Consider the following 15,738-nt stretch of genomic DNA (forward strand, 5'->3'; position numbering starts at 1 on the left):
GGGTTTGAACCCGCCACCTTCGGTATATGGGGCCAGCGTCCTACCGACTGAGCCACAGGCGCTGCCCAGTACAAAACATCTTATAACGTTTGCTATGTATCCCCATGAGAAAAGGACATATTCATTGAGCCACAGAATCCTTTGATTTCTATCCTTTGTACAAATTACAGGATTTTTATGTATGTGAAAAACCTGAGTAACTATCGTTTATGCCACATATTTCCATCAAGGATCTGAAAGCTTCTGGCCTGTTTTCCTAAATTTAGATGGAGTCACCTCAAAATAGCTGTCCATTTATCAATTTGTGTGTCTGTAGTTCTAAGATTTTAAATATATTTGCATCTTGCTCTTAGGTCATTTAGATTAGCATTTTTCTAACTGCACATCTATCCATAGGTGGGCAGAAAAATCAACTTGGTGGTCATACCCCACATTTTTTAAATAACTGAAACAACAGCAAAGTTCCAGCTAGAGTTCCAGGCCAGCTTGGGCAACACAGCAAAACCCAGTGTCTCTTTTTTTTTTTTTGAGACAGAGTCTCACCCTGGGTAGAGTGCCATGGCATCATAGTTTGAAACAACCTCAAACACTTGGGGGTTCAAACAATCCTCCTGCCTCAGCCTCCCAGGTAGGCCCAGGCAGGTGGTTTGCTTGAGCTTAGGAGTTCAAGACCAGCCTGAGCAAGAGTGAGACCTGTCTCTATAAAAACAGAAAAATTAGCCAGGCGTTGCATTGTGCACCTGTAGTCCCAGCTACTTGGGTAGCTGAGGATCACTTGAGCCCAAGAGTTGAGGTGGCTGTGAGCTATGATGCCATTGCACTCTACTACCAATGGTGAGAGAGTGAAAGTCTGTCTCAAAAAAAGAAAAAAGAAAAAAAAAAAGAGAAAAGCAAAGCAAAAAACCTGAAATAAAACCATCTGAGTATGGTAAGGTTAAGCATTTCATTTTGTGAAACCTCTGTTCATACACAATTACATAGCATAGTTTTGTGTGTATGTATGTGCATGCACGCACACCAACTTAACATTTATTAGTATGAGTTGCAATAAAAAAATTAAAGCCACTGAATTAAAGAGATAAATTTATTGGTAAATAGATAAAATGAACACCTATTCCAATATATCCAAACTTCTTCTTTGGGTATATATTGGATAAATTAAAAGAAAAAATTATCAAAGCAATACAGCTAGATCCCCAATTTACAAATGAGTTAAATACCATGAGTTTGTTTGAATATCAGGTGCTTGGAGTTTTTCTCAAATAAACTATTATAGAGAGCTTAGGTTCCCAAAAAATGCAGCTTAACTACAGTACTAAGGTCCTCACAAACTGAACTTCCTCTATATTGCTTGTTTATTCCTATCTGAGGTCCACTACTTTTCTAAGGACACATTCTCCCCACACCTTGGTCCCACCACCAGGCAAATTCCTCCCAGTGCAGGCAGATGGCTACCATGTGACATGGTATCTCCCAAGTTGTGCTTAGAATTTTAGAAGAGAAAAGGATCAGAGGTTCTAACAGCCTTAGGTAACTGAGGTAGAATTTGGGGCTCCCAAGAATATCTTCCACATGCCCCAAGTCTATTTTCCTCCCACAGCCATCCAGCTCTGGTACAAGGTCAAGCAGGAGAAAAATAATTGCTCACCAACATCTTTAGCAATTTTTAAGAGAGACTACCTACTAAAAAGAATAATAGGTTACCTTTTTTCAGATCCCCAAACCACTGTAATTAAAAAGAAAAAATAAAAATCAATGGCTTTAATGTTGATAATTTGCTATGGATAAAATCCATAGTTTTTTTTTTTTCACCTGAACCCATCTTTTATAAACTATTTGGATGTATTACCTGAACCCATCTTTTATAAACTATTTGGATGTATTACCAACAAGTTTCTTTGCACCAAGAAAGATACGTCAGTGCCTAGGAATGCATGGCCTAGAGTATCTTACATTAAATTGAGGAACTCAGGGTCAAGCAGAAGGCCACGCTCTAGCTTAATGCTCTGCTCTTCCCAATTTCACTATGTCCTGGAAAATTAATAAGAGCTATCCTCAAGAGTAAACCTTGATGGAAAGCACAGAGAAAGCTGCTCTCAAGAAGCCCCTTGACCAGCCTGTGCAACATAGCAAGACCCTGTCTCTACAAAAAATAGAAAAATTAGCCAGGCACAGTGGCACACAACCAGCTACTCAAAAGGCTGAGGTGGAAGGATCCTTGAGCCCAGGAATTCCAGGTTGCAGTGAGCTATGACACCACTGCATTCTAGCCCAGGCGACAGAGCAAGACTTTTGTCTCAAGAAAAAATTTAAAAAGCCTCAAATACTACATTAACTCCTACCATCATTCATTTAGGCAGAATACAGATTTCCATTTCTAACAGGATTTACCTAACATGAAGTAAATATTAACTAAGGTACCAAAACTCTCAGGTGAGGCACAGTGACAGCCAGTGAAAACCAGGTGTTGAGTAAAATGCTGAACCAGTAAAACTCTGGCCCTTTTAAATGCTGGATCCCAATACTCTGACTGGCACAGCCCCAGGAGGCCCGGGGAAAGAACAGGGGCTGCAGGAAGCGTTCTCTGTGTAGACTAAGCTTGAGGGAGATTTAGCGCAACCAGCTCCTACTTTAATGATCACCTAACGCCATGGCCTCTGGCCTGGCCATAGCAAGGCCCAGCAATTTCAGTCCCCTTCACAGGCCCCAGGTCCTATACCATGATTTCTCCAAGTTACTGGGAAGAATGGCTGCTCTACTGACAATCCCAGGCTGCTCTAACCAGCAGCATAGGCCCTCCAAAAAGCAAACATGTAAATTCAGAGCTAACACATGCCCAGTTTTTCCAGTTTTACCTCTTGCTTTTATGTACCAGAACAAGTTTGAGAGGTTTAAGTAGGGAAAGGGTCCCAGAAATCATTTCAGCATATACTTTTCAGGTTCTGCCAGACAACCTTTTATTACATCAGAAAAGCAACACTAGGCACTAGATCTTGCAAAATATGTTCTGGCCAACTCTAAACTTTCTGAAATTAAAAATGCATAACCACATCTGTAAGTTTTTTCATGAACAAAAAAGTTAAAATACAAATTTTTATATGCAAAATAGATTACTATATAACTGGCAACCTCAGAGCCAAGTACTAAATTTTCTTCCACAAATTTCAATGGGGGTGGAGTGTGGGAAGTCTTAATGAGTACAAAACTTAATTTTTAATTTTGGCTTTAATATATAGGAAAAAAACTTTGAGGAAAAATAGCTTTAAATTGAATAGTATCTTTTCAAATAAACAGCTCAGGCCAGCCCTTACAATTCTGAAGTTTATACTCAACCACATCTGGGATGCAAATGAAGATTTAGGGTTTACAGTTACTTCGAATCCAGTTTCAAGAGTAAGCCAAGTCACCTCCTTTCCAGAAAGAGAAGTCTCTTTAAGATGACCATTGACGCTCTTGTGAAGACGCTTGGATAGCCAGAGTTCCTTGTGCACAGTTCCACTTTTCCATGACACTGTGCCAATGCCTAGTGTCAGCAATCCTCTGTAAGGCAACCAGAGCCCTATAGGGCAGCATTTCATTCCTCGGGCATTTTCACGCCTCAAACCCTTCAGCTTCAAGTTGGCAGGAACTGCTCCAATGTTAGAGATGTTAATTAATACTTTCTTCTGCCCCCAGTGATTTCCCTCCTGATCTTCAGCAGGGAGTGGCAGCTTAATTAACATTCCTTTCAGAAATAAATAATTCAAACAAGTAATTTAGAGCTAACTGTAAGAGAGCCAGTGGTAAATGGCCACTGCTCCTTATATCTGCAAATGAGTGAATGTATACAATGAACAAACACACAGAAAAAAAACAATTCACAGAATAAATCCTGCATTTCCCACATTCATAGGGAAGAAAATCTTAAAAAAAAAAAAAAAAAAAAAATTAGCGTTTGTTCTTGGGTGGGTTGACTAGTCCAGGGCTCTGAGCAGGCACAGCCTTACAAACAGGGTTACAAGCAGCCCTCTGCACCCTAAGTCAGGACGAGGGTGTAAGGAGACGCTCTCATGCACTTGACAGCTCAGTACCTGTGAGAGAACAGAAGTGATGCAGGGACTTTTTAACCCACAATGCATGAGGTATATGGAAACGTCCATGAAAGAACCACCAGCAGCTAGAGGGACCAGGCGGGGCATTCTCACAGCAACTGCTGATGAAGGATTTCCCACACCATCTTCTTCCGGAAGAGAGGCATCTGGTGCTGCAAAGAATCCCATAAACAACACAAGCATTACGCATTAATGTCCACAGCAATGCAACCTGCAGGTGTAATCATATAAATAAAGAAGGATCTCCATGTCCCTTTATGTGTTGAAAACTTAACATCATGGCACATAGTTAAAAAAACATAAAAAAGGGTGGCGCCTGTGGCTCAAGGAGTAGGGTGTCAGCCCCATATGCCAGAGGTGGTGGGTTCAAACCCGGCCCAGCCAAAACTGCAAAAAATAAAAATAAAAAAAAGGAGGTATCTCAAGAATGGAAGAAAAAGCATCCAATGTACTCAGCCCTACTATGAAACTAATTTATGGCTTTCAGATGAAAGCTATAACCTAGTTATAACCTAAAAACATGAGGAAGGGAGAAAGGGAGGGGAGGGAGGGGGGAGGGAAGGTGATTGGTGGGATTACACCTGCGGTGCATCTTACCAGGGTACATGTGAAACTGAGTAAGTGTAGAATATAAATGTCTTAACACAATAACTAAGAAAATGCCAGGAAGGCTATGTTAACCAGTGTGATGAAAATATGTCAAATGGTATATAAAAACAGTGCATGGTGCCCCATGATCGCATTAATGTACACAGCTATGATTTAATAAAATAAATAAATAAATAAAAGAAGAAAAAGAAATCAGAAAAAAAAGTGGTATATAAATTACATGATTTATACTGCAAGCATTTTTACATGTTATGAAAAATCAAAGCAGGATGTGGATTACAACAGCTTCTTACAGAACAGCACAATTTCATAATAAAACGTACCAAAAATGGAAATACCCATGTGATAGCACAACAGGTAGCTTTTCTATTTATATACACTTGCAAAACATCCTAAAATGGGCAGCGACTGTAGCTCAGTCGGTAGGGCGCCAGCCACATGCACCAGGGCTGGTGGGTTCGAACTCAGCCAGGGCCTGCTAAAACAAAAAAATAGCTGGGCATTGCAGTAGACGCCTATATCCTAACTACTTGGGAGGCTGAGGCAAGAGAATGACTTGAGTCCAAGAGTTTGAGGTTGCCGTGAGCTGTGACACCAGTGCGCTCTTCCGAGGGGCACAAAGTGAGACTGTCTCAAAAAAGAAAAAAAAAAAAAAAGAACATATCCTGGGCAGTGCCTGTGACTCAAGGAGTAGGGCGCCGGTCCCATATGCCAGAGGTGGCGGGTTCAAACCTAGCCCTGGCCAAAAACCACAAAAAAAAAAAAAGAAAAAAGAAAAAAAAAGAACATATCCTACATATCCTAAAATGAACATATTCTTCTTTTACATGAGAAAAACATGAATGGAACTTTAGTTAAATGAAGAAAAAAGTGCAATTATGCTTACAAATTTCTTTTCATTTTTTTTTTTTGAGACTCTATCACCCTGGGTAGAATGCTGTGGAATCACAGCTCACAGCAACCTCAAACTCCTGGGCTCAAGTGATCCTCTTGCCTCAGCCTCCCTGGTAGTTGGGACTATAGATGCCTGCCACAACACTCAAGTCATTCTTTTCCTATTTTTAGTAGACATGAGGTTTTGCTCTTGCTCAGGCTGGTCTTGAACTCATGAGCTCAAGCAATCCTCTCAGAGTGCTAGGATTACAGGCATAAACTATCGCACCAGCCCCAATGAAAATTATTATTTTTTTTTTTGTAGAGACAGAGTCTCACTGTACCGTCCTCGGGTAGAGTGCCGTAGCGTCACACGGCTCACAGCAACCTCTAACTCTTGGGCTTACGCGATTCTCTTGCCTCAGCCTCCCAAGCAGCTGGGACTACAGGCGTCCGCCACAACGCCCGGCTATTTTTTTGTTGCAGTTTGGCTGGGGCTGGGTTTGAACCCGCCACCCTTGGCATATGGGGCCAGCGCCCTACTCACTGAGCCACAGGCGCCGCCCTGAAAATTATTATTATTTTTTTTTTTTTTGAGACAGAGCCTCAAGCTGCTACCCTGGGTAGAGTGCCGTGGCATCACAGCTCACAGCAACCTCCAACTCCTGGGCTTAAGTTATTCTCTTGCCTTAGCCTTCCAAGTAGCTAGGACTACAGGTGCCTGCCACAACACCCGGCTATTTTTTGGTTGTAGTTGTCATTGCTGTTTGGCAGGCCTGGGCTGGATTCAAACCCGCCAGCTTTGGTGTACGAGGCTGGCACCTTAGCCGGTTAAGCTACAGGCGCCAAGCCATGAAAATTATTTTTAATGGGGATTGTCTTACATTTATAAAAAGGTTGAGAATCCATTGTTGTAAACCTAAATTCTTAAGAGTCCCCAACATAGGCTCAGCGCCTGTGGCTCAAGTGGCTAAGGTGCCAGCCACATATACCTGAGCTGACGGGTTTGAATCCAGCCCGGCCCGCCAAACAACAATGACAGCTGCAACCAAAAAACAGCCAGGCATTGTGGCGGGTGCCTGTAGTCCCAGCTACTTGGGAGGCAGAGGCAGGAGAATCACTTGAGCCCAGGAGTTGGAGGTTGCTGTGAGCTGTGATGCCACGGCACTCTACCCAGGGCAACAGCTTGAGGCTCTGCCTAAAAAAAAAAAAAGAGTCCCCAACATACTGGAGTTTCATTCAAATGCTGATGAGCCATGAAGAATTGACAATAACCAGAATAGAAAATAAAAGCAATATTCAGTAGTATCTTAGACAACAACCTCAGTTCTCACAAGGCATGACTTTTCTTTGCTATCATATATTCGCATACCTCCTTTTTGGCTAAAAATATCAGTAATACACAGGAACCAGTCATCAATGGAGTTAAGAGACATCCAAATTGCCCATTAGTCACAAAAGACAAGAATAAACCTGACAGCAGACAAAATGACAAACCCTGATTCCGGCAGGTCAAGAAACCTATGGCCAAGGTTTACAACAAGAGTTGCAAAGCCATCATTATTGAGAGCTTAATGTGTGCCAGCTAGCTAGCTTTAAGTTTACGTTGCTTAGGTGGAAGAGAAGGGGTCTTCACTCACCTGAGTAAATGTGATAGGTTTGTCCCTAGAGATATAATCTGCATATTTACAAGTAAACATTCCACAATCACTCCCATTCAACTGTTGAGGAATCTCCTAAAATTACAAAAAGAAGGGAGAGTAAATCATCGCATACAAATTCCTTGGACTTTTTCTAAATATCTCTGCAGACAAACAATATTATAAAGGTAAATATTAAGTTCTGTATTACACAAATACACACATAAACACAATCAGTCTTACTCTATGTGGTATAAAAACCTTAACCAAGTAGATGACTTTATAGACAACGTTTTCCAAAGATAAAAAAAGCAAACTGAAGAATTCCATCTTAGCTCTCATTCATGAAGAATTCCATCTTAGCTCTCATTCAAAGAAACCAAATTAAAAGGAGGTTCACTGCCAGGAATGCTAGTCAGAATTATTTCAGAAGCATTTATAATTTTTGGGGGGTTGGGGGACAGAGTCTCACTATGTCGCTCTCAGTAGAATGCCGTGGTGTCACAGCTCACAACAACGTCAAATTCTTGGGCCCAAGCGATTCTCTTGCCTTAGCCTCCCAAGTAGCTGGGACTACAGGTGCCCACTACAGGTGCCCGCCACAACGCCCAGCCATTTTTTTGTTGCAGTTGTCATTGGGGTTTAGCTGGCCCAAGCAGGTTTCAAACCCGCCACCCTCGGTCCTGTGACCGGCACCCTAACCACTGCGATACAGGCGCCAAACCCATTTATAAATGTTAAAAAGGGCCAGGTATATAAGGTTCGATCAGAAATCCCACTTCTCTTCCCTAGCTAGGAAAATACTAACAATTACTTTGAATCTCCACAACTTCAAGAGGGGCAGAGAAAGAAGCCTCTAGCTAGGCTTTAACCAATTAAGATCTTGCCTTTATTTGTCAGTTCTATCCTGAAATAAAAACAAAACTTGCTGCAAGCAGCACTAACAGCATAAGTCAAAGTGATGAATTCCATACCCACACAAGGCAAGCCTTCCCCAGGTGTCCTAACCTTCCCACACCTTTACATGCTTTGCCTGTCAGTTGTAAGTTGCACATGGTAGTATAGAAGAAGCTGATCCACCACTGGAAAACGTACTTCTTCAAAGAAATACAACTGATTATTACAAAAAAGAAAAAAATCACTTAAACACATATACCACCCATACGTATGCAGGCATCTTACACTTTTCTTGTGAGCCCAGTATCTCTCAGGGTAGATAGAACTACAGACTTCAATATACAGAGAAAGAGGATTTGTTTTATTACATATAATATTTGATATATTAGAACACAGTATCGATCCTAACATGCTTCTTAATACCTGTGCTCCCCTCAGGAAATTTCAAAGTTTAACCTTTAGGTTATTTAATTTAGAAATTAGGGCAGTGCCTGTGGCTCAGTGAGTAGGGCGCCGACCCCAGATACCGAAGGTGGCGGGTGCAGGTAGTCCCAGCTACTTGGGAGGCTGAGGCAAGAGAATAGCCTAAGCCCAGGAGTTGGAGGTTGCTCTGAGCTCAGACACCACGGCACTCTACCAAGGGCAATAAAGTGAGACTCTGTCTCTACAAAAAAAAGAAAAGAAATTAAATGAAGATGGTTGAACAAAAATACATTAGAGTTAAAACTGAATTCAGGGCAGCGCCTGTGGCTCAAGGAGTAGGGCGCCAGTCCCATATGCCGGAGGTGGCGGGTTCAAACCCAGCCCTGGCCAAAAATAAAAAAAATAATAAAAAATAAAAAATAAAAAAAAAAAAACTGAATTCATATAGCTTACTTTAAGTCACATATCAAAGGGGGAGGTCAAAGATCAACCCCATCTAAGGGGTTTTCCCACATTTGGTTAAGTGGGGCAGCAGAATGTATGAAAACACACCATCAGTGGGGTAGTTCCTAACACGCACGCACGTGGTATCTAACCAAATTCCTAGATAAATTTTAGACAGTAACTTTAAATTTTCATTAGCACCAACCAGGAAAAATAAGTAACTTGAATTTATTGGGTTTTCCCAGTATTTTAAGAAATGTGCTGGCATATAGTTTACATTTAGATCAAGAAGATAAAAGCTAAGCAACCATCTTGGGTAAATTAATTGCTAAGGATCTAGAGTAGGTCATTCTTAAGAGGTATATTTTAAAAGAGTGCATGCTTAAAGAAGGGAGTGAGGAGAGGAAAAGGGCCAGATCTGAATAATATGATACTGTTAGTAAATGCAGCAAAGTATGTTAAATGTAGATGATCATCACTTACATGTGGCTTCATGCTATAGTGGGTCCACTCTAAAAGATTCAGATCAATATTTCTTTTGGTCTTACTTTCATCCTGTAAATACTGACTATAAAAAACAAAAACAAGGAATATTATTAATGAATCCCTACAGGAATAAACCATTATAGTTAGAAAGGGCTTTGTGATGTTTAACAGATAATGCCATTCTCAAATCCACGTACATTAGCTCTTTAAGAACATGACTGCTTTGGGGTTTTTAATTTAATTCTGAGTTTTCTTTTCCACTTACACAAACTATACATTCTGGTTTTAAAAAACTAAAACAGGCTGGGTGCAGAAGCTCACATCTGTAATCCTAGCAGTTTGGGCAGCCAAGACAGGTAGACTGCTTGAGCTCAGGAGTTGGTGACCTCTACTAGAGATAGAAAAACTAGCTGGGCGTTGTGGCATTGGGAAGCTGAAGCAAGAGAATCACTTGAATCCAAGAGTTTGTTTGAGGTTGCTAGGAGCTATGATGCCATAGAATTCTACCGAGGGTGACAAAGTGAGAGTCTGTCTCAAAAATAAATAGCTGGGGACGGCGCCTGTGGCTCAGTTAGTAGGGCGCCGGCCCCATATACCGAGGGTGACAGGTTCAAACCCGGCCCCAGCCAAACTGCAACCAAAAAAATAGCCGGGCGTCGTGGCGGGCGCCCATAGGCAACTCGGGAGGCTGAGGCAAGAGAATCGCCTGAGCCCAGGAGTTGGAGGTTGCTGTGAGCTGTGTGAGGCCACGGCACTCTACCGAGGGCCATAAAGTGAGACTCTGTCTCTACAAAATAAATAAATAAATAAATAAATAAATAGCTGGGTGCAGTGGCTCACACCCTGTAATCCTAGTATTCTGGAAGGCAGAGGTGGGTGGATTGCCTGAGTTCACGAACTCCAGAACAGCCCAAGCAAGAGTCCTCTACCCAGGGTGACAGAGTGAGACTCTGTTTCAAAAATATAAAAATAAAATTTCTTCTCCATACTTTCTATTTAAGAGAAATAACTATAAGAAAAAAATCTATACTAAAAATAATACTGAACTAATTATTGGGCTTTTTTTTTAAGACAGTCTCACTCTGTTGCCCTTCACTGAGTGCCATGGCGTCGTAGCTCACAGCAACCTATAAACTCCTGGGCTTAGTGATACTCTTGCTTCAGCCTCCCAGGTATCTGGGAATATAAGCACCCACCATACTGCCTGGCTAGTTTTTCTTTCTTTCTTTTTTTTTTTTATTTTGAAACAGAGTCTCACTATGTTACCTTCAGTAGAGTGCCATAGCGTCACAGCTCACAGAAACCTCCAACTCTTGGGCTCAAGCGATTCTCTTGCCTTAGCCTCCCAAGTAGCTGGGACTACAGGTGCCCACCACAATGCCCAGCTATTTTTTTGGTTTTTGTTGTCATTGTTGTTCAGCAGGCCCTGGCTGGGTTTGAACACACCAGCCCCAGTACATGTGGCCGGCACCCTAACCACTGAGCCACAGGTGCCGAGCCATAGTTCTTCTATTTTTAGTAGAGACTGGGTCTCATTCTTGCTCAGGCTGGTCTGCAACTCCTAAGCTCAAGCAATCCACCTGCCTTGGCCTCCAAGAGTTCTACAATTACAGGTGTGTGCCACCATGCCTGACCTAAACTAATTATTGTTAATGACAACTTTTCTTTATAAGACTCGTTTAACAAATCACTTTTTTTTTGTTGAGATAGAGTTCTACCCTTTACCCTGAGCAAGTGCAATGGCATCGTAGCTCACTGCAACCTCAGACTCGGGCTGTGGGCATCCTGCTGCCTCAGCCTCCAAAGTTGCTGGGGTTAGGGGCACTTGCCACAGTGTGGCTGGGTTTTTCAATTTTTTCATGAGTCGGAGTTTCACTCTCACTCAGATAAGCCTCAAACTCCTGAGCTCAAGCAATCCTCCCACCTCAGCCTCCCACAGTGCTGGGATTATAGGCGTAAGCCACCATGCCCAGCCAAGTTCATTTATCCTTACAAAAATTAAAAGTGTGAACCTGATTTTGCTTTTCATGAACAGAAAAGAAAGAGACTTACTTGGATTACTTATATGCTTCCTCACTGTGAAATTCATGTCACTATTTTACATAGCTAAGAAGAGGCTATGCTTTAAAGACAAATTTCTAGCAATTACTATTTGAAACAGTTACTTACAAACCATGTATACTTTGAAAACTGCTCCCAAACCGTGTAAGATAAACCTTCCTATCACGGAAAGCACAGAGACATGAGTGGGTGTTAAGAATTTAGAGGACAAATAACTCCCCAGACAACACTTCTTTAGGACATTCAGAATAACACATCAATCTCAACAAAATATAATTCAAAATTACAGAATTCTTTTTTGTTTGTTTTTTAGGTTATTTTTGAAGACAGTGTCTTGCTCTGTCACCCATGCTGGAATGCAGTGGCACAATCACAGTTCACTGCACCCCAAACTTCTGGGCTCAAGCGATCCTCCTGAGCAGCTGAGACTAAGGCATGCACCACCAAAACCAGCTAAAGTTTTGTGTTTTTCTTTTTGTAGAAATCTTAATATATGGCCTAGGCTGGTCTCGAAGTCCTTGTATCAACTGATCCTCCTGCCTCAGCCTTCCAAAGTGCTAGGACTGATTACAGGTGTGGACCACAACACCAGCTGGATTCTAATAAGATGCATTTTACATCACAACAAAAACTTGTTTTCAATATGCTACTGAATTAGACTTCTAAGTTGAGATATTAGGTTGTGTTTAGACCAAAAAAAAAAAAAAAAAAAAAGTGCATTCAGGCTCAGCTCCCATAACACAGTGGTTACGGCGCCAGCCACATATACCAAGACTGGAGGGTTCAAACCTGGCCCTGGCCAGCTAAACAACAATGACAACTGCAACAAAAATAGCCGGGCATTGTGGCAGGCTTCTGTAGTCCCAGCTACTTGGGAGGCTGAGGCAAGAGAATCGCTTAACAGGTTACCAAGGGTAACATAGTAAAACTCTGTCTCAAAAAAAAAAAAAAGTATATTCCAGCCAAGTCCAGAACTACTGGGATGACAGTCTTAACAATACGTTAGACTACCAGACACAGAGCTTTCTAGGACTAACGATTATAGAAGAAAGATCACCTAACATGGGTGAAACAACAAGTGAAGTTTTTCAAGCGTTACTTACAGGAGAATCTCACAGATCCTGTGGCCCTTCTGTCCCATAGAATCCAGATATTTAAGACACTTCTTTCTTAGGTCTATTACCTATAATGAGAAAATACAACACCCAGAAACATCTTAAATGTAATTGGAGTGAGAATTTTAGTTCTAAAAAGAAGAATATTTAAAAAAAAAATAATAAGTTGGGGCGGTGCCTGTGGCTCAGTGAGTAGGGCTCCGGCCCCATATGCCGAGGGTGGCGGTTTCAAACCCAGCCCTGGAAAAACTGCAACAGAAAAAAAAAAATAGCCTGGCGTTGTGGCGGGCGCCTGTAGTCCCAGCTGCTCGGGAGGCTGAGGCAAGAGAATCGCGTAAGCCCAAGAGTTAGAGGTTGCTGTGAGCCATGTGACGCCACAGCACTCTACCCGAGGGCGGTACAGTGAGACTCTGTCTCTACAAAAAAAAAAAAAGAAAAAGAAACAAGTTTAAAAATATCACGAGGTGGGTCCTGTGGCTCAATGAAGTAGGGCACCAGTCCCATATACTGAGGGTGGCGGGTTCGAACTCCACCCCAGCCAAACTTCAACAACAAAAACATAGCCGGGCGTTGTGGCAGGCGCCGGTACTCCCAGCTACTTGGGAGGCTGAGGCAAGAGAATCACCTAAGCCCAGAGCTGGAGGTTGTTGTGAGCTGTGATGCCACAACATTCTACCGAGGGCGACAAAGTGAGACTCTGGCTCTAAAAAAAATAATAATAAATAAATAACAAAAAAAAATCACAGGCAATATGAGTTTAAAATTGTGTATTTTCATTCCTAGAGAAAGGCCTAGAAACTTATATTTGCCAAAACATTAGCAGTCCTCCTAAAATGAGTTGTTTTTTTTTGCCTTCTTTGTATCTTTTTCTACAACAAACCTGTATCATCTTGTAAACAAAACTAAGTAGTTATAATAGCCCTATGTATACTGAAACTCGCTCTTGTTTAAATATGTCTTCAAGCTAAGTTGTTTAATTTAAGAACTAAAGGGCAGAAAATGCTGTGCTCTGGACAGAAAAGAATACCATTATTTTAAAAAATAATCTTCATCCAAATTCTAACAATTAACCCTTTCTACTTACCACCAGACTCCAATGTACCTTCCGATGAATAGGCACCAGAATAAGTTCTTGTTCAAAGAGATTTACTCCTTTGGTCCATCTTTTCACTGCTTGGTAACCCCCAGACTTTAATTTAGGATAGAAGAAAGTACTGAATACATGAAGTGCTGGGTAGCCTTGCTTTTTATTTCTTTCCACTAGAAGATTCATGTAAAAATTAATGACCTAAAAAAATAAATAAATAAAAATTAATGACCTATAAAACACCAAGAAAGTAAAAGTTGGAACATGGCAAGTATATTATTAAAACTACATTTCTGGGCGGCACCTGTGGCTCAAGGAGTAGGGCACCGGTCCCATATGCCGGAGGTGGCAGGTTCAAACCTAGCCCCGGCCAAAAAACAAAACAAAACAAAAAAAAAAACTACATTTCTACCTGAGTAAGGATGAATTAAAAGGTAAGGTACTAAAAAAGAGGATAAAAGGACTGTTTATAGCAAAAGAAAGGGAAAATACTCTTCAGTGAAAAATGGAAGGGATTAAAAAGGAATGAAATTGTACTTGAGGGCAGCGCCTGTGGCTCAAGGAGTAGGGCGCTGGTCCCATATGCCGGAGGCGGCGGGTTCAAACCCAGCCCCGGCCAAAATCCACAAAAAAAAAAAAGAAATTGTACTTGAAACCGAAACATGAGTAACACTTAACAGAATCTAAAGGAACCCAAGGGGAAAATCTGTGCAATAAATAAGGAAAAGGTGCATAACCACGTCACACAAAAAATATGCACAAAATTAACAAGAAGTCAATTTTACTATACATAAATTATACCTCAACTTTAAGATATTAACTGGAAAAAAACATATATTAATATTTTATTTATTTTTGAGTGGCAGGTACTTTTGAACAGTAATATTTTTGTTTTACTTTTCCTATGATTCCCTATTAAACACATTATCTTTATAACGTGAAAAAAGATATTCTAGCTTTAAAAGAACATGTTAACTGGTAACTAGTCAAAGAGAAAAGAAGGAAGGCAAAGGAAGATAAAGCAGCAACTGAGTACTTATGGAAAGAATCAACTAGAAGATTAAATTAGCAAGAAGAACTAAGAGCCTTTGTTAAATATATAAGGATACAAGATGACAAATTTGCAATTATCACCCAAGTGAAATAAAGAAAAAAATATATAATGATCAATAAATGCCTTCATTGGCCAGGCACAATGGCTCAGCCTGTTAATCCTTGCACTCTGGGAGGCCCAGGTGGGTGGACTGCTTGAGCTCACGTGTTTGAGACCAGCCTGAGCAAGAGCAAGACCACCCCATCTCTACTCAAATAGAAAACTGAGGCAAGAGGATCTCTTGAACGGAAGAGTTGGAGGTTGCTGTGAGCTATGATGATGCCATGGCACTCTATCCAGGGTGACAGCTGGAGACTCGGTCTCAAAAAAAAAAAAAAATCCTTTTATTATTGAAAAACCAAAGTGACCCCTGTAAGAAGTCATTTAAAGCAAAGTACCATTTGCTGCTCCCTCTCACTTATCAGCTGCACCCAGTGTTTATACCCATTACTGAAGACTAGTAAAGGAAGTGGCAGAAGCAACTAAGTACAGATACAGAAAAGAGAAATATTGCTAATTAAAGGCTGAGCACAAGCAGAATTAACTATCTTTTTAAGGTTTAAGATGTTTTTGTTTTGGGCGGCGCCTGTGGCTCAGTCGGTAAGGCGCCAGCCCCATATACCGAGGGTGGTGGGTTCAAACCCAGCCCTGGCCAAACTGCAACAAAAAATAGCCGGGCGTTGTGGTGGGTGCCTGTAGTCCCAGCTGCTTGGGAAGCTGAGGCAAGAGAATCGCTTAAGCCCAGGAGTTGGAGGTTGCTGTGAGCTGTGTGAGGCCACGGAACTCTACTGAGGGCCATAAAGTGAGACCCTGTCTCTACAAAAAAAAAAAAAAGATGTTTTTGTTTTAAATAAAACAAAAAATTGCTTTACTAATTCTTTTTTTTTTTTTTTTTTGCAGTTTTTGGCTGCGGCTGGGT

At 41.3% G+C, this 15,738-nt stretch overlaps 1 protein-coding gene across 1 annotated transcript in view; it reads right to left on the bottom strand.

The window, feature by feature from the left end:
• Positions 1–2,937: 2,937 nt before the first annotated feature.
• SENP2 (SUMO specific peptidase 2) overlaps positions 2,938–15,738 on the bottom strand; it is a 50,513-nt gene continuing 37,712 nt past the window's right edge. The window contains exons 13-17 of the mRNA XM_053565569.1: positions 13,724–13,927; positions 12,628–12,707; positions 9,461–9,545; positions 7,214–7,309; positions 2,938–4,243 (exon numbers count right to left, since the gene is read on the bottom strand). Coding sequence (XP_053421544.1) covers positions 4,181–4,243; positions 7,214–7,309; positions 9,461–9,545; positions 12,628–12,707; positions 13,724–13,927 — 528 coding nt within the window. The 3' untranslated portion in view covers positions 2,938–4,180. The remainder of the gene's footprint in view (positions 4,244–7,213; positions 7,310–9,460; positions 9,546–12,627; positions 12,708–13,723; positions 13,928–15,738) is intronic.

Source organism: Nycticebus coucang, chromosome 16, assembly GCF_027406575.1.
Source record: "Nycticebus coucang isolate mNycCou1 chromosome 16, mNycCou1.pri, whole genome shotgun sequence".
Taxonomy (NCBI): Eukaryota; Metazoa; Chordata; class Mammalia; order Primates; family Lorisidae; genus Nycticebus; species Nycticebus coucang.